The sequence below is a fragment of the Amphiura filiformis genome, chromosome 8 (assembly GCF_039555335.1).
Source record: "Amphiura filiformis chromosome 8, Afil_fr2py, whole genome shotgun sequence".
NCBI classification, from domain to species: domain Eukaryota; kingdom Metazoa; phylum Echinodermata; class Ophiuroidea; order Amphilepidida; family Amphiuridae; genus Amphiura; species Amphiura filiformis.
The window spans coordinates 15,387,235-15,404,391 of NC_092635.1; the positions used below are offsets into that span (position 1 = coordinate 15,387,235).

Genomic DNA, 17,157 nt, shown 5'->3' on the forward strand with positions numbered 1-17,157 from the left:
TAAAGAAATAATTTTAAGCACGTATTTTTAATTCTCACTGCACGGATTTTTATTCTCACTGCACGAACGTGCCAGGAGGCACGTTAAAATAGCCCCTGCTCCGACTACTCCATCTGGTAGGTTATATTCCAAACGTGAACTGCAGAAGGTAACCAATAGAGGTTATCCACGTTACTCATGTGTGATATTTAACAAAAGGCGCTGGTTCCGCCCGTAGTATTCCTTATTCAAACCAACTCAATGCATGACCTCGGAGTTACTTTAGTAGCAGTGCCTTCAGATCTGGTGAGTACCAGTTGGTGTGCATTTTGTAGAGGACTATTGTTGATGGAGAGATCTGGTGATAGAAAATGAACAAAATACTATCCCTAAAAAAAATGAACCAAACAGTATCCCTCAAAAACCAATGAATGATCGTTTAAGATTATAATTAGTTGAATAAGTCTGTAGGAGTTTTACCTCACATCAACTTGGATACAATGCTACTTTAAAACAATAATCGTGATAATGAATAGGTATCAGTCTCGGGATCAGATATCAGACAGGTATCAGACTGTTTTCAGCATAATTTGATTCCTCATTCATCTATGCCTGAACTTGCATGTAAAAGTATACCAGCCACAAGTTGCCGTGCGATTGCAATCTAATCTTGATAGTAAGGTCATCCATTATCAGGAAAGCTTACATTGATGATGGTTTGGGCGCATTTTGCCTCTTTTTATATGGTCTGCTTGGGATACTTTGCTGGCGTCCGGGATCTCTTAGCTAGCGTTTCTCATTTATTTGGCTTAATCTCAGTTGATCTTATTGTTAGTCTTTGCTAAAGACTCCTCGCCATTCGGCACAATGAGGATAAGGGACGGAGTAACCAACATGAGTCACGGGCGTCAATCCCGGGGGAAGCAGGGGGGACGTGTACGTATACCCCCACCTTACGGTAAAATTACCAATTGTTTGTTCTTTTCAGCCACTATTTGACAATTTAGGCCGATTGTCACCCCCAAACACATTTCAAGCCGGATTGGCACTTATGACGTGAGTACACTGTAACCAACACAGTCACGGCACATCGTGTTACTTCCGTAACATCGTGCATTTTCGACAGTTTTCATTAGTTTCTCAGGCTGTGACACAGTCCATGCTGTGACATAATGCATAACCGCACAACACTACTTGATGAAATACAATTTTATCACTTCTTGCAGCTTCAGCATTATACTCTTTCAATCCTCACGATACCAGAGCACGGAGAGCAACTCATATTCATGTGATCACGGCAAATTGTACAACCCTATAATTCGTTATTATAGTGATACGATATATGTAATATTCAGCACCAGCTACTCTCACGGAATATAATACGTAGGCTATATAGCTCTACCCCGGAGTTCCGAAACTGTATTTTAGTGTTATACCATGGAATATACTGTACCGTTTCATCGTGTCCTGTTGCATCTCCTATCTATTATGTTGGTAACATACCTAAACACTCACGGTGAGTATACTCAGTTATTATTATAATGATATGACAGTCAAAATAGATATACAAATTAATGAAACTGCCATTTATATCATTATTTCGTTTTGATGAGATCCTTTCTTGGTTGGTAGATTGAAATATGTTCGCCTTACCTAAATAAATGCATAAAGACAATGGTGTTTTTCCTTGCCCAATAACTTTTTTCACAGCGAACAATCTTTCATTTGTTTTTGTTGTTGCTGCTTCTGCTCAGGGGCAAAGCGCTAGGCAGGGGGAGCCGGTGGAATTGCCCCCGCAGAAAATTTTCAGGGATAAAATGTATCCTTAAAAAGACTAAAAATGGGACAAAAATTTGACAAATGGGGACGAACATTTGGCTTTGACCCCTTACAACAACATTCCTGGCTACGCTACTGCTGCTGTTTTTGTTTTTGTTGTTGTTGTTGTTGCTGTTGTTGTTGCTGCTGTTACTGCTGCTCATTGTTGTTGTTGCTACTGCTCAGTCCTGCTGCGGGTGCTGCGTTTTCACGGTTTTGACCGATACTGAGTACGCAAAATATTTTCCGTCCCACTTGTTCTATTTACATTCGGTTCTATCATATAAATAGGTCGTACACGCAGTGGCGTAGCTGAAGCCCGGAGCTGAAGTCTGTCAGTGACAGGACGTACGCAGTATAAATGGATAATTATCAGGATCCCAATGCAAAATATCCACGCTAAGTATTTCCAAACTTGATATAAGCAACAAGAATAAATCGCAAAATCACTGCGGTTAAAAGTGTGACAAGGTGCTCATCTGCTACTCTCTAAATTCTTTAGATTCAAAATCAATCTAAGCGGTTTTGATTACGTACGAATCCAAAATTGGATTAAAACATTTGAATCGAAAATATATTGAAATCTATTAATCTCAAGTCAGTTATGTCAATTGTATTTTCTTTCAACAAGGGGGTTCCGAATTCCGTTTCATCTGCTATTTTCTCCACCCATATTACGGAATTTGCATATTAATACGCAACCAGTATGCAAAACACATGCAACATGTTTGAATGCACGACCTATTATTTTATATAGCTGCAGATATCAACAAAAAATCGCAGTATTAGGAATTTGAGGATTTGCTTTTGTTATTATGATATGAAGTTCAAATGTGATTATGGCATAATAGCGGTTCAGGTGGACAGTCCGATGGTCAGGCGACGACGAGTCGAGCAAAACAACCATGCATGGCAAATAGATAGAAAACACGTCCTATTTCTTCGTGTTTCATTATTAAAAGGATACTAAATGCATGGGTTAAATGAGGAATTCACTCGCCTTAGCTGGTAAATTTCAAATTAAACCTTAATTAAATTAATACCCCACACTCTACAACTTGCCGAACGTTTCCAAAAAAATCTCCTATTCATTATCATAAGAATAATGAGGAATTTCTATATTCTAAACTGAAAGTCACACGGCGCATTTTATGTAGTATGGAAGTCCGCAGGTGGAAGTCCGTGACCAATATTCCTTATGAGGTATAGGCACATCGCATTAATATACACGATTTCAACTGAAATTATACTGATATTTACTGTTAAATTTGCATATAATTTGCATCTACTTATCAGACTATGGATCACGAAACATCCAATCAAATGATGTTAAGGAAAAGTAGAATAAACACTTCATTCATAAATTTCCGATGAAGTAGAATCAAACATTTCCCTTCAATATTTCCAACGGGATCCAAAATGATACATGTATAATGATCAACATACAGATGTTGGGACTTAAGTTTGCTCCTTATGGACATACGCATCGATCAGCACAAATCCCGTCCTGTCTCGTCTATAAGCGCTTATTAGCTTAAACGTACATACTGCAGTTACTGTCCGTTTTCCTATACACAATACACAGTGCTCTTTCCCATTGACGCGTGACCTCTACAAATAGCCTACGTTAAAAGTATGGGGATATGACTAGTTAACGTCGCGTGTGAAAAATAACCGGCCAATATTAAAAGTACTCTTCTAATGTTCTAGAAAATATAGTTTTTAACATGTCCTAAATTTTAGCTAATTTAGATGTTTGGAAATATTCGTACTTTGGTGTTTTAGTTAATGTTATAGGTAATAGTACATTGCCTAGTTAACGTCGCTGTGTGAAAAATAACCGGCCAATATTAAAAGTACTCTTCTAAAATTCTAGACAATATAGTTTTGTAACATGTCCTAAATTTTTAGCTAATTTAGGTGTTTGGAGAGGGTCGCACTTTTGTGTTTTAGGAAGGACATGTAAACGACAGATAACACCAACAATATGAAGAAATTATTTCCAAACCGTGTTAAGGGCTGGGGTATGAACGTTTGGACAGTATTTATATTGGGACATTAGAGCACATCAGACATTTCGAATTGCATTCTGAATACGAAGAATGTCATTCTGATATCAAATAATTTTGATTTTTGAAATTCGCAATTTGATACACATTTTATGGCAAATCATTAAAATTGATATTTTGATATTTAACAGTACTTGAAGTAAACTTTATAAATCTGATGATTTATACTTAAAGTGTATGTAGGTGGGATGAAAAGCCGACGATCAATTGAAAATTTTGACCTTTCGTATTGAAGATATGGATTTTTTTCCCAAAACACCAAAAAAAATTAGGTCTTTTTGGGAAAAAAATCCATATCTTCAATATGAAAGGTCAAAATTCAATTGACCGTCGGCTTTTCCTCCCTGCTACATACACTTTAAGAATATATCATTAGATTTATATAATTTACTTCGAGGACTGTTATATATCAAAAATTTGAAAAATATCAAATTTTATAATTTGTCATAAAATTTGTATTATATTGTGATTTAAAAAAATGAAAATTATTTGATATCAGAAAGATATGCTTCGTATTCAGAATGCAATTCGATAGGTCTGAGGTGCTCTCATGTCCCACAAAAAATACTGTCGAAACGCAATAAACGCTCATTTTGGATCCCTTAAGTCAACAATCATTATGTTGCTCATTTTCAAGTATGCTGGTTTACAAAAAGCACGCCATTGTCTCATTTCGTGAACAAAGGTACACATAGGCCTACCATTGTTTCCTTTCGTTTCCTTTATAATCGGTTACCCAACTGAAGCTATGAATACCAGCTTTATTGCGATATCGCACATGAAAACAGACACTTGTGCACAACCAGAGAAGATCCGATTTAATCAGTTGAGCTGTTTCAATGAGTGTTATCTTGGTTTAATAGCTTTTAATGGGGTTAAGTCCTGCAAAGGTCGAGATGAATTCTACTGTAGACATGACTGCATCATGAACCATTTCCTCCTTAGGCTCTGAATTACAATTTCAAAGGAATGTCGTGATCTCACTTCATGACTTAGCACTGATTTGGTGTTTGAAAGTTTGGCTCCAAAAGGCTCTGAATTAATATTTCAAAGGAATGTCATGATTTGGTGTTTGAAAATTCCCAGTTTGGCTTCAAGTAAGGCAAAGGTAAAGGTAAATATAACCTGTAGGGCCCATCTCTCTTTCTTTCTTTCTTTCTTTGGCGATTGGGTAAGACTCATCCAATGTTGCTGTAGGGGATCGCTATAATACTCCTCCTCCACAGCGAGTCTGTTATCTTCCCAGCATTAAGGGAACTGGCATGAGCGTTTTGAGCGTTTCGACAGCATTTTTTGTGGGACATGAGAGCACATCAGACCTATCGAATTGCATTCTGAATACTGAAACGGAGAGCCAAAATGCGATTTCAGAGATTTGGCCTGTTTTTAAGCTTACCTCCCGTGTGTTGTCAATGGCCGAATTCAGCTTTTGTCAAATTCATATTTAGAGAAAAGTCACGATGCTCACGTGTTCGTGGTAGTTTTTGATAGTTATTATGCATTTAAAAATGATTGCATGGCTCTGCACAAGGTATATTTTTGTAAATATTTGGATTTGTTTACCTGTCGATCGTCAGTTTTGCCGTGGGTTGAAAATACGGCAGAGAAATTTGTCATGTCGTACGTGCGAATTTGGCTTCAAAATTTCACTATTCTGCCAGAAGTTGTACAGAGATCTTATAATATTGTGTAAATAATTTTGTCGGGAACAAAATAAGGTATTACATACCGTCTAGGAGTAAATATTCAGGACAAAATTAAGGCTTTTCATGTGTTGTTTCAAAGAATTTTAGATTTGTCATTTTGAAATTCCCCGGCCAGCAATCGTCTGAACGTAAACAAGTTTTTCCTAAAGATTGTAAATTTCCTTAAAAACGACTTTTCTTGATCAAACTTTGGATTATTTAAGATGTAATTGTTTAAGGATGTAGAATTTTAAGATATTTTTGAGTATTTTAATGTTTTACATGGTCAAAAGGGGTCATCAGTTTGATTCCTGATTTAAAAACACTAGCAGTTCTAGTTATTAAATTTCGTCATGTTCAAAATCTTTTCGAAAGTGAGCGCCTGACGCGGAGTGACTGCGCGATATCCACAGTAACGGAGCTTACGCTTTGAACGCAGCCGCCAAAAGGTTCCATGAACGCGTTCAGGAGAGTATATAAAAGGCCGTGCACGACGCAAATTAATCAGATTGCTTGGTGGACAATTAGTCCACCCACGAACCCTGAAAGGGAAACCACAGGGTAAGCACTGCCAACCAAAGCAAATACGCCCTACTCAGGAGCTCAGATTGAGCTAGGGGCAGCTTGGCTACCACAATAGTGGCAACACCAGGGTGGTTAATACACTCCGGTGATTTGGCCTAGCGCCTATGCCTAATTTGGGCAAGTGACTTGCCGCACACACGCACAAGTCCAATGGAAAATTAAAATTATGCACTGTATTCATGTGCATTCATTGTTGCATGGCAAGCTCATATTTGGTGTACAGGCATGGATACTCTGTAGTAGGCCTACTAGGCCTTGGCCTAGCCTATGACTATGTCATGTGATGAGAGATTCTGTTGATTAAATTGTATTTTTATGCTTCTTGATTATTCAAGCAGATAGTAGGCCTATATACTTTTCGGCAGCATTTATTGGTAATTTATTTGGATTTAAAAGAGATAGGCCTAAATAAGGAAATATCGTCATGATCAACAACAGAGATTGTGTATTTACCAGTGTTTACTTGTATTTATGAATTGTGATGTGATAAGACAAATATGAAAGCAAAATAACAATACAAGATATAACAAAAGAAGCAAATATAAAACAGAATTGTCAAGTCTCATTTTTACCTGTTACTTCTCCTTTCATGCATCACTGATTCAACATGTCTTGGGGAGAATTCTAGTCTTTGATACTACGCTACCACTTGTATGTTTAGAAGGCTAGTCTTCTCCATCAGTCGTTTACAAAAGTATTAGGGGCAAGCTCGGTCCCGTTACAACTGGTGTCTGGCGGTAGGATAAATCAAAATTTTAACAAATTTTGGCTCACGATTTATTATGGCAGCGACTGAAGATAGTATTGGAACTTCTCCAACCGATACCAGCTCAGAAATGTTAGCTGGTGATGAATTTAATGTTCATGAAAGTGATGAGTCAGTGAGAAGTAGGCCTAAACATTCTAGCAATGACACTCAGTCTGGAGTGAAAATAAAGCCTCAAACTTACGATGGGACCACTTCCTGGTCAGACTATTTGATACAATTCGAAATTGTTGCTGAATGGAATAAATGGAATGAGTATACCAAAGCCATTTGTTTAGCAACTAGTCTGAGAGGTGTTGCTCAGAGTGTACTGGGATATTTGGATCCGACTGAACGGCGTGATTACCACTCACTTGTGGCCTGTTTGAACCTGAGGTTTGGAACCGAAAATCAGGAAGAGCTATTCTGGGTGAAACTTAATAACAGAGTAAGGCACCCAAACGAGTCATTACCTGACCGTAGCTCACAACATCAGGAAGTTAGTCAAGCTAGCTTTACCAACAATACCAAGTCCTTTCTCACAGGAGATAGCAAAGAGATACTTCATTAGTGCTATCAGAGAAAGCGAGTTGCGGTTAAACATCCTGCGTGCAAAACCTGTTACTTTTGATGATGCAATTAAGTTTGCAGTGGAAACTGAAGCATTTTACAAAGCTGAAAAGTACAGGAAGCATCAAGATGATGCTAATGCAGATGGAATTGCTAAAGGGCAATTTGCAGAGGAGAAGGATGATGAACTTACGAGAGTCGATTCACAGAAGACTGAGAGATCATCGAGAAAGAACCGGAAGTCTCCCTCATCACAAATGCGAGCCAGGAGAAGGTTAGCTTTCTTGAAGATCCAGAAAGAGTTAATCAGGCCGCATGCTCCCGTAAATGGGAAAGACTGTGATGATCTACCCTGCCAAATGGCATGCTCAAGCAGTTTCAAGAAGAACGGGAGAAAGACACGAAAGTCTCCATCATCTAGAAGAAGAGCCAAGAGACGGTTAGCTATAAGGAGACAGTTAACTGGTGGTCAGGACACTCCCTTGATAAATGGGGAAGACTGCCAACTAGCAGGTACCCCGAGTGATAATCAGACGGTATTAGTTGACCGTATAGGCGCAGGTGAATGGAATTCATCTGGTCAATACGCCGCCGACACTCTGAGAAAGTTGTCATCTCAGATGAGTCTTTGGAAGAGGTCAGCTATGCTACTTTATGACGGTCATGATGGTATAGGCACACGATCAGGCCTATGCACCAACTCATTGGCACCAGGAGACTTGCCATCATCAGAATGAGTCTGGAAGAGTGACCAGTTATCATGCGCACAGGCAGTGCATGATAATGTCTGATTGTATATAATTTGTAAATAGCTTTACGAGGAAGATTCAAGGAGACGGAAGTTATCGTGTTTATGGGATAATGAGATGCGGAAAAGCCCTTGCCGTATAAAATAGTCATTGATCCTTGTGGTGTATGAAGTCCGGAAAAGGGCTCACCGACGTCTTGCACTGCATACTGATAACTCCTTGCCGCTAAAATATGAAATTACTGTTTTATGAAGTTGAAGTCAGGTATAGGCCTTGCCGACATCATCATCATATAAACGTGTTTTATAGCGGATTGTCTACTCTGCATCATGTAGACCCTGTATATAAAAATTGTTTTCATTATTGTTATTATGTAATTATAATAACTCAACTTTGGGAGGGACAGCCTCCAATAAAAAGAACTTCATGAATGAAATTTTTATTTCTGGCAAAACGTGATTAGAAGTTTGATATGACTTTACTGACTGCAGCGGTATTGACATGACAATCTTTTGATCAAGTTTTGGGAAATTCTTGTTCTTTTAAAAAGAGCAATATTCTGGATTTCTTAATTTAGATAAAGTGAAAGACACCTCACTTTATTTCGACACAACTATTCTTACAATCATTTGGAATGATGGATATGCATGGAGACATCACCATGAAAAATATGGACAGTGTAAACTGTCGGGCACTCATGTTGTTTTACATGAGATTTCATGCCTTAATTCTGAACTGAATGTCAGATATTGCAGATTACGAAGACAGATGAAGAAAAACAAAATGGAGACGGAGATAGCTACAGTTAAATAACAGACATGGACTTCAAGCCTAAATAATGGTTGCTTCATTGAATAGCCATTAGATTTGTACGTGCTATCTACTGAAGATAGCCAAGTTTCGTCGTATACGGCATGTGCTCTTAAGAAGATTAACAAATGAAAATCAACTAGATCTTATCATCTGTTTTCTTACTGATACTGTTGAGGCATCACCACGGGCCGGTTATGCAGATCTTATGATTTTGGAACTCTGGTTGGTGCGACGGTGACTCGCTGATTGCAGTCATGATGTTTTCAGAGCAATGTCAGACTATGTAGGCCCATCATGATGCAGTCATGTCTACAGTAGAATTCATCTCGACCTTTGCAGGACTTAACCCCATTAAAAGCTATTAAACCAAGATAACACTCATTGAAACAGCTCAACTGATTAAATCGGATCTTCTCTGGTTGTGCACAAGTGACTGTTTTCATGTGCGATATCGCAATAAAGCTGGTATTCATAGCTTCAGTTGGGTAACCGATTATAAAGGAAACGAAAGGAAACAATGTTATGTGTGGCTTTGTTCACGAAATCAGACAATGTCGTGCTTTTTGTAAACCAGCATTCTTGAAAATGAGCAACATAATGATTTTTGACTTAACACGGTTTAGAAATAATTTCTTCATATTTTTGGTGTTATCTGTCGTTTACATATCCTTCCTAAACACCAAAGTACGAGTATTTCCAAACATCTAAATTTGCTAAAAATTTAGGACATGTTACAAAACTATATTGTCTAGAATTTTAGAAGAGTACTTTTAATATTGGCCGGTTATTTTTCACACAGCGACGTTAACTAGGCAATGTACTATTACCTATAACATTAACTAAAACACCAAAGTACGAATATTTCCAAACATCTAAATTAGCTAAAAATTTAGGACATGTTAAAAACTATATTTTCTAGAACTTTAGAAGAGTACTTTTAATATTGGCCGGTTATTTTTCACACAGCGACGTTAACTAGTCATATCCCCATACTGTTAACGTAGGGCTATTTGTAAAGGTCACGCGTCAATGGGAAAGAGCACTGTGTATTGTGTATAGGAAAACGGACAGTAACTGCAGTATGTCGGCAACAGAAAATCAAGTTTCGCTCTTGGGTGGATTGCCAACTGAGAAAGCCTACATGGACTTAATAGAACTCAGGTGCAAGAGTGAATGGTACAAGTGATATTTGACTAGTCAATGGTTATTCTTTATCAGGTCAAATGTTTTATTGGATGATGTATGGTTTCTTTACACCTTGCATAATTGATGTAAGGGCGGCGCAGTCAACATTTCCTCTCATGATCGACGGTGAACCAATCTGGCAGTTTCTCATGAGAGTTGCGAAAGAGGTATGATAATGTAGATTCTCAGATGTTGAAGATATCGAACTGAAGACAAGGACAAGGTCCATCAGAAGAAAGGATGCGGAGGAATATAGAACTTTTAAAATATCTGAACTTAAATCAATTGATCGTTAATTGTTGGAAATTTTTAAAATGTTAAAATGATGTTTTGTGCAACTTGATGCAGAGATAGTTCTTCTATTATTCAGGTCTATAGTCGAGATTAAAACTGGTATTGTTCATTTGAAAATGAAATTGATGGAATTGTGCACTGGCAAGGTGAATTAAATGCTTCTTGTAATATTTATATATTTTATTGGTGAAGAAGAGTATGCATAAAAACCAGATGCTTAAATGATTAATATGCTAGAGATACTACTGTGAAAGGTTTGTATAAAACTTGTAAACATAATAATATAATTTGCATGTAAAATGAAATTGTTTTTTTTAATAGAAATAACCAATTAATTTGGGAAAAAAAAACTTTTTGAGGTCACGAGGTCACGACAATGTTATTGTCAGCCTGTCACCAAACAATGGTTGAGTGAATTTACCTATGTTACTGCTGTAGTTTTGTGAAGGAAATGCTCTAATTTTTCTTTTAATTGTAATTAAGTTAAATAACTAAACATGTTACATTTCGGGACGAAATAGTCTCGAAGAGGGGGTAGTGAAACGGAGAGCCAAAATGCGATTTCAGATTTTTGGCCTGTTTTTAAGCTTACCTCCCGTGTGTTGTCAATGGCCGAATTCAGCTTTTGTCAAATTCATATTTAGAGAAAAGTCACGATGCTCACGTGTTCGTGGTAGTTTTTGATAGTTATTATGCATTTAAAAATGATTGCATGGCTCTGCACAAGGTATATTTTTGTAAATATTTGGATTTGTTTACCTGTCGATCGTCAGTTTTTGCCGTGGGTTGAAAATACGGCAGAGAAATTTGTCATGTCGTACGTGCGAATTTGGCTTCAAAATTTCACTATTCTGCCAGAATTTGTACAGAGATCTTATAATATTGTGTAAATAATTTTGTCGGGAACAAAATAAGGTATTACATACCGTCTAGGAGTAAATATTCAGGACAAAATTAAGGCTTTTCATGTGTTGTTTCAAAGAATTTTAGATTTGTCATTTTGAAATTCCCCGGCCAGCAATCGTCTGAACGTAAACAAGTTTTTCCTAAAGATTGTAAATTTCCTTAAAAACGACTTTTCTTGATCAAACTTTGGATTATTTAAGATGTAATTGTTTAAGGATGTAGAATTTTAAGATATTTTTGAGTATTTTAATGTTTTACATGGTCAAAAAGGGGGTCATCAGTTTGATTCCTGATTTAAAAACACTAGCAGTTCTAGTTATTAAATTTCGTCATGTTCAAAATCTTTTCGAAAGTGAGCGCCTGACGCGGAGTGACTGCGCGATATCCACAGTAACGGAGCTTACGCTTTGAACGCAGCCGCCAAAAGGTTCCATGAACGCGTTCAGGAGAGTATATAAAGGCCGTGCACGACGCAAATTAATCAGATTGCTTGGTGGACAATTAGTCCACCCACGAACCCTGAAAGGGAAACCACAGGGTAAGCACTGCCAACCAAAGCAAATACGCCCTACTCAGGAGCTCAGATTGAGCTAGGGGCAGCTTGGCTACCACAATAGTGGCAACACCAGGGTGGTTAATACACTCCGGTGATTTGGCCTAGCGCCTATGCCTAATTTGGGCAAGTGACTTGCCGCACACACGCACAAGTCCAATGGAAAATTAAAATTATGCACTGTATTCATGTGCATTCATTGTTGCATGGCAAGCTCATATTTGGTGTACAGGCATGGATACTCTGTAGTAGGCCTACTAGGCCTTGGCCTAGCCTATGACTATGTCATGTGATGAGAGATTCTGTTGATTAAATTGTATTTTTATGCTTCTTGATTATTCAAGCAGATAGTAGGCCTATATACTTTTCGGCAGCATTTATTGGTAATTTATTTGGATTTAAAAGAGATAGGCCTAAATAAGGAAATATCGTCATGATCAACAACAGAGATTGTGTATTTACCAGTGTTTACTTGTATTTATGAATTGTGATGTGATAAGACAAATATGAAAGCAAAATAACAATACAAGATATAACAAAAGAAGCAAATATAAAACAGAATTGTCAAGTCTCATTTTTACCTGTTACTTCTCCTTTCATGCATCACTGATTCAACATGTCTTGGGGAGAATTCTAGTCTTTGATACTACGCTACCACTTGTATGTTTAGAAGGCTAGTCTTCTCCATCAGTCGTTTACAAAAGTATTAGGGGCAAGCTCGGTCCCGTTACAATACGAAGAATGTCTTTCTGATATCAAATAATTCTCATTTTATGAAATTCACGATATAATACAAATTTTATGACAAATTATTAAATTCAGATATCAGAAGGCCATTCTTCACAATTTGGAGATATAACAGTCCTCGAAGTAAAATTTATAAATTTAATGATATAGTCTTAAAGTGTATGTAGCTGGGAGGAAAAGCCGACGATCAATTGAAAATTGTGACCTTTCATATTGAAGATATGGATTTTTTCCCAAAAAGACCTAATTTGTTTTGGTGTTTTGGGGAAAAAATCCATATCTTCAATTCGAAAGGTCAAAATTTTCAATTGATCGTCGGCTTTTCATCCCACCTACATACACTTTAGATATAAATCATCAGATTTATAAAGTTTACTTCGAGTACTGTTAAATATCAAAAATATCAATTTTAATGATTCGCCATAAAATGTGTATTACATTGCGAATTTCAAAAATCAAAATTATTTGATATCAGAAGGCCATTCTTCGTATTCAGAATGCAATTCGATATGTCTGATGTGCTCTAATGTCCTACAATAAATACTGTCCAAACGTTCATACCCCACCCCTTAAGGAAAACCGGTACGCATTTATTTACTAGGGAGGAGTACGGTAACTGAGGCACACCAACATCGTCTGGCTAATAATTACTTGGTACAGCAGAGATACTAAAATCAATACCCGGGATCGATACACGTGAATGTGCTATGCACGATTTGATATTCAGACGATAAATCTTTGGATAACGGGGTAGAAAATGATGAATATCTCCCGTAATTTTTTTAGCCATATTTATTTCCTTGCACTTGAATATATGTGTTGACCGGATATGATAGTCGTTAGCTTGCGTCTTGAGAAATAACCGTGTCTTGAAGATATCGGGACGATGACACTGTGTGAGGTAAAGCACCTTACTCAAGGGAACACCACGCATGGCCACGGCGCGGCGTGGCTCGAACCCACAATCTCACGATAAGGCCTGTATTATACCGATATACCACACATGCAGTGGCTCCGGAACCGGAGGACTCACCCCCAATAATTTTAGTGGCTATGGAAAAGTACCATTGCGACCCCATCCCCCCACCCACCCCAATAATTTGAGCATCTTCCGGAGCCCCTGAATGATCATATGCTCCATGTACCGGGACAAAATTGACCAACAATTCCGTTGTATAGCCTATGTTCTTACTAACCCCAAATCGTTAAAAAATAGTCGTGCATTTGTCGCGGCAAAGATACGTTGGGGCATTTTGCAACATTCCTATCTTGTACGACGTACTTTATTCTGGATTGTAAACAAAAATACATGATAGAGATATAACTAGAAGACAAAGAGGTTGAATCATTAACGTCCCCTGACAGTTTCTTGTTACAGTATGTTTTCTGTTTTAAGGTAAACGACCTATCGTCAAGATGTTTTACATTAGAGGTTGTAAGCTATCAATGTGGCACCAACCATGTCTGAGGAAGTGACACATCTTGATACACATTAATACTCCGGTGTACTTGGCCTCGCACTTGGCGTGTCCAAACATTATCCAAAACGTTTAACTAATCATGATTGTGCATTTTGATGACGACATTTTAATATCATAGTGCCTTAAGTTATGGATAAAGGACAGTATTGGCTTAAGGGTGGTCTTAACCCTGGAATTATGGAAACTTTCGGGCTTCATAACTGCTAAATTATTAGTCTAAAGAATATAAAAGTATACATTTTAGACTGGAAATGACTTGCTGAATTCATCTGTGAGGTCCAATGTGGGCGAAAGTGCTCATTTTCGGAGAAAATCCCAAAAAACGGGTTTTTTGGCCTAAATTTTTTCGTGCAACGTAACAAAAAAATTGTTTGGCCAAAAATTAATTTTATTAATTTTTAAAACTAGATAAAAATATCTAGGGAGCGTTTTTTTATTTATTTGAATTTTGACCAACTTTGAGAAAAAAAAACCAAAAATGGTCAAAAAATGCAAAATTTTCAAAAAAATCATTAAAAAGCCTGATTTTCGCCCAAATTTCAAATTTTTTTTTTGAAGTTGGTCAAAATTCAAAAAAATGAAAAAACGCTCCCTAGATATTTTTATCTAGTTTTTAAAAATTAATAAAAAAATTTTTTTGGCCAACCAATTTTTTTGTTACGTTGCACGAAAAAAATTGGGCCATTTTTTGGGATTTTCTCAAAAATTAGCATTTTGGCCCAAATTGGACCTCACAGATGAATTCATCAAGTCATTTCCATTCTAAAATGTATACTTTTATATTCTTTAGACTAATAATTTAGCAGTTATGAGGCCCGAAAGTTTTCATAATTCCAGGGTTCAGACCAACCTTAATTGGTATATAATAGTTCATTAGATTAATTGCGTCTTGCAAGTAACATGGTCAAGTTCAGCCCTTAGAGAGAAGTCCCGTCACGGTCACACATTATCATGCCTATCTATCTTCCAGTCTTAGAAAAAAGATAATCCAATAATGAAATATGAGCAAAAATGAGTAGAGATTCTCGCGCAGATTTACCACTTCTTTTCAATCATCTTTTTAACGCAATTTATGATGCAAAGAAAAAGACAAAACAGACTTTAAAATACGGTATAGAGGTTATCCGTGTTCTATAAGCTGCATATCCTATCAGCGACTGCTATACCTTGTTTAGGACTTTCAAAAGAATTACCTACATGTGCAACCATGACTTTTTCAAAATAGCCCGCCAAAGTCACGCAGGTAACTCCGAGGTCGTGCATGGAATGGTTTGAATGAGGAATACTACCTGACTACGGGAACATATGGGCGGCCGTGAGGGCCAAAAGGGTCTCAAAACTACACAAGGGTCTCAAAAGTACAATAAGGTCTCAAAAACACACAAAGGTCTCAGAAATAAACACACAGTAATGTCTCAATAGCACAATACGGTCTCAAAAACAGAGAAAGGTCTCAGAAACAAACACACAACAATGTCTCAATAGTATAATAAGGTCTCAGAAACAGGGAAAGGTCTCAAATACAGAGAAAGGTCTCAAAAACAGAGACAGGTCTCAAAAACAGAGAGGTCTCAAATACAGAGAAAGGTCTCAAAAACAGAGAAAGGTCTCAAAAACAGAAAAAGGTCTCAAAAACAGAGAAAGGTATCCAAAACAGAGAAAGGTCTCAAAAACAGAGAAAGGTCTCAAAAACAGAGAAAGGCCTCAAAAACAGAGAAAGGTCTCAAAAACAGAGAAAGGTCTCAAAAACAGAGAAAGGTCTCAACAACAGAAAAAGGTCTCAAAAACACGTTAAGGTCTCAAAAACACGTTATGGTCTCAAAAACACGTTATGGTCTCAAAAACACGTTATGGTCTCAAAAACACGTTATGGTCTCAAAAACACATTATGGTCTCAAAAACACGTTATGGTCTCAAAAACACGTTATGGTCTCAAAAACACGTTATGGTCTCAAAAACACGTTATGGTCTCAAAACACGTTATGGTCTCAAAAACACGTTATGGTCTCAAAAACACATTATGGTCTCAAAAACACGTTATGGTCTCAAAAACACGTTATGGTCTCAAAAATACGTCAAGGTCTCAAACCAGGTATTACAACCGACCGTTAAATGTGCAGTACCGCATGCAGTACCATACTGCACACATCACACATTCCGTCACGCACTTCCGCATGAGGTCTGAGACATATCCCAACTTGCATTTCCGCATGCAGTGATGCAGGTCGGGATGTGCAGTTCCGCATGGGGAACTGCAATATTTTTGGTATATTTCCGCATGGGGAATTTCGGTATATAGGCCTATGGATGGTCATTTTGTTTTCAAAATTTTCTTAATTTCTTTTGGAAAATAGACCAACTTTGCATCACTGCATCAAATTGCTTGCGGTTGTAAGTTGTAAAAACTAAGACAATTTGTGTTAGACAATTTGTGTTAGATTTGGCCAAAACTTTTGTCCAAATTTCTTACAAAATTACAAGCTGGACTTAAAAAGTCTTATCATATAATGCGATTGAAAAGAAATTTTGCATATTTGAACACGTTCCTAACGTTTTCCTACACCTTTTGGGGAATATAGAAACGTTGCCCAAAATATATGTGCCAAAAATTGCTTACTCCCCCTCCCCACCCTTTCGACCTGCCAAAATTACTTGACCCGCCCTTTCGACCTGCCAAAAATGCTCCCCCTTTGACATGCCAAAAATCTTTTGCGCCCCCCATAATTCACCACCCCGGCCCCGGGGGTACAATTTATTGCACCACCCCTGACAAGTTCAGGCGCCTAGAGGTGTAAATGAATTGAATAGAAATTTAGTATGAAATGGGTCTATTGAGAAGATTTATCAATTTTGTCCAGGTATTTGGAACATGGGATCACTCAGGGTCCACCCCATATCCATGTTGGTATATCACTGTGGAGGATGAATCGTATTCAAAAATTGAGTTTTATTGGAATTCAGCAGCAGGCATTGCATTC

At 37.5% G+C, this 17,157-nt stretch overlaps 1 protein-coding gene across 2 annotated transcripts in view; it reads left to right on the forward strand.

Moving 5' to 3' along the window:
- Window positions 1–17,157, forward strand: part of LOC140158685 (neuronal acetylcholine receptor subunit alpha-9-like) — a 92,802-nt gene that overhangs the window by 33,925 nt on the left and 41,720 nt on the right. Inside the window, exon 1 of one of the 2 annotated variants that reach the window (XM_072181867.1) lies at window positions 936–1,495. The exons of the other annotated variant lie outside the window; for it this stretch is intronic. Within the exon in view, the coding sequence (XP_072037968.1) occupies window positions 1,417–1,495 (79 nt within the window). The 5' untranslated portion in view covers window positions 936–1,416. Of the gene's footprint in view, window positions 1–935; window positions 1,496–17,157 lie in introns of those variants that run through there. 2 annotated transcript variants of the gene reach the window in all.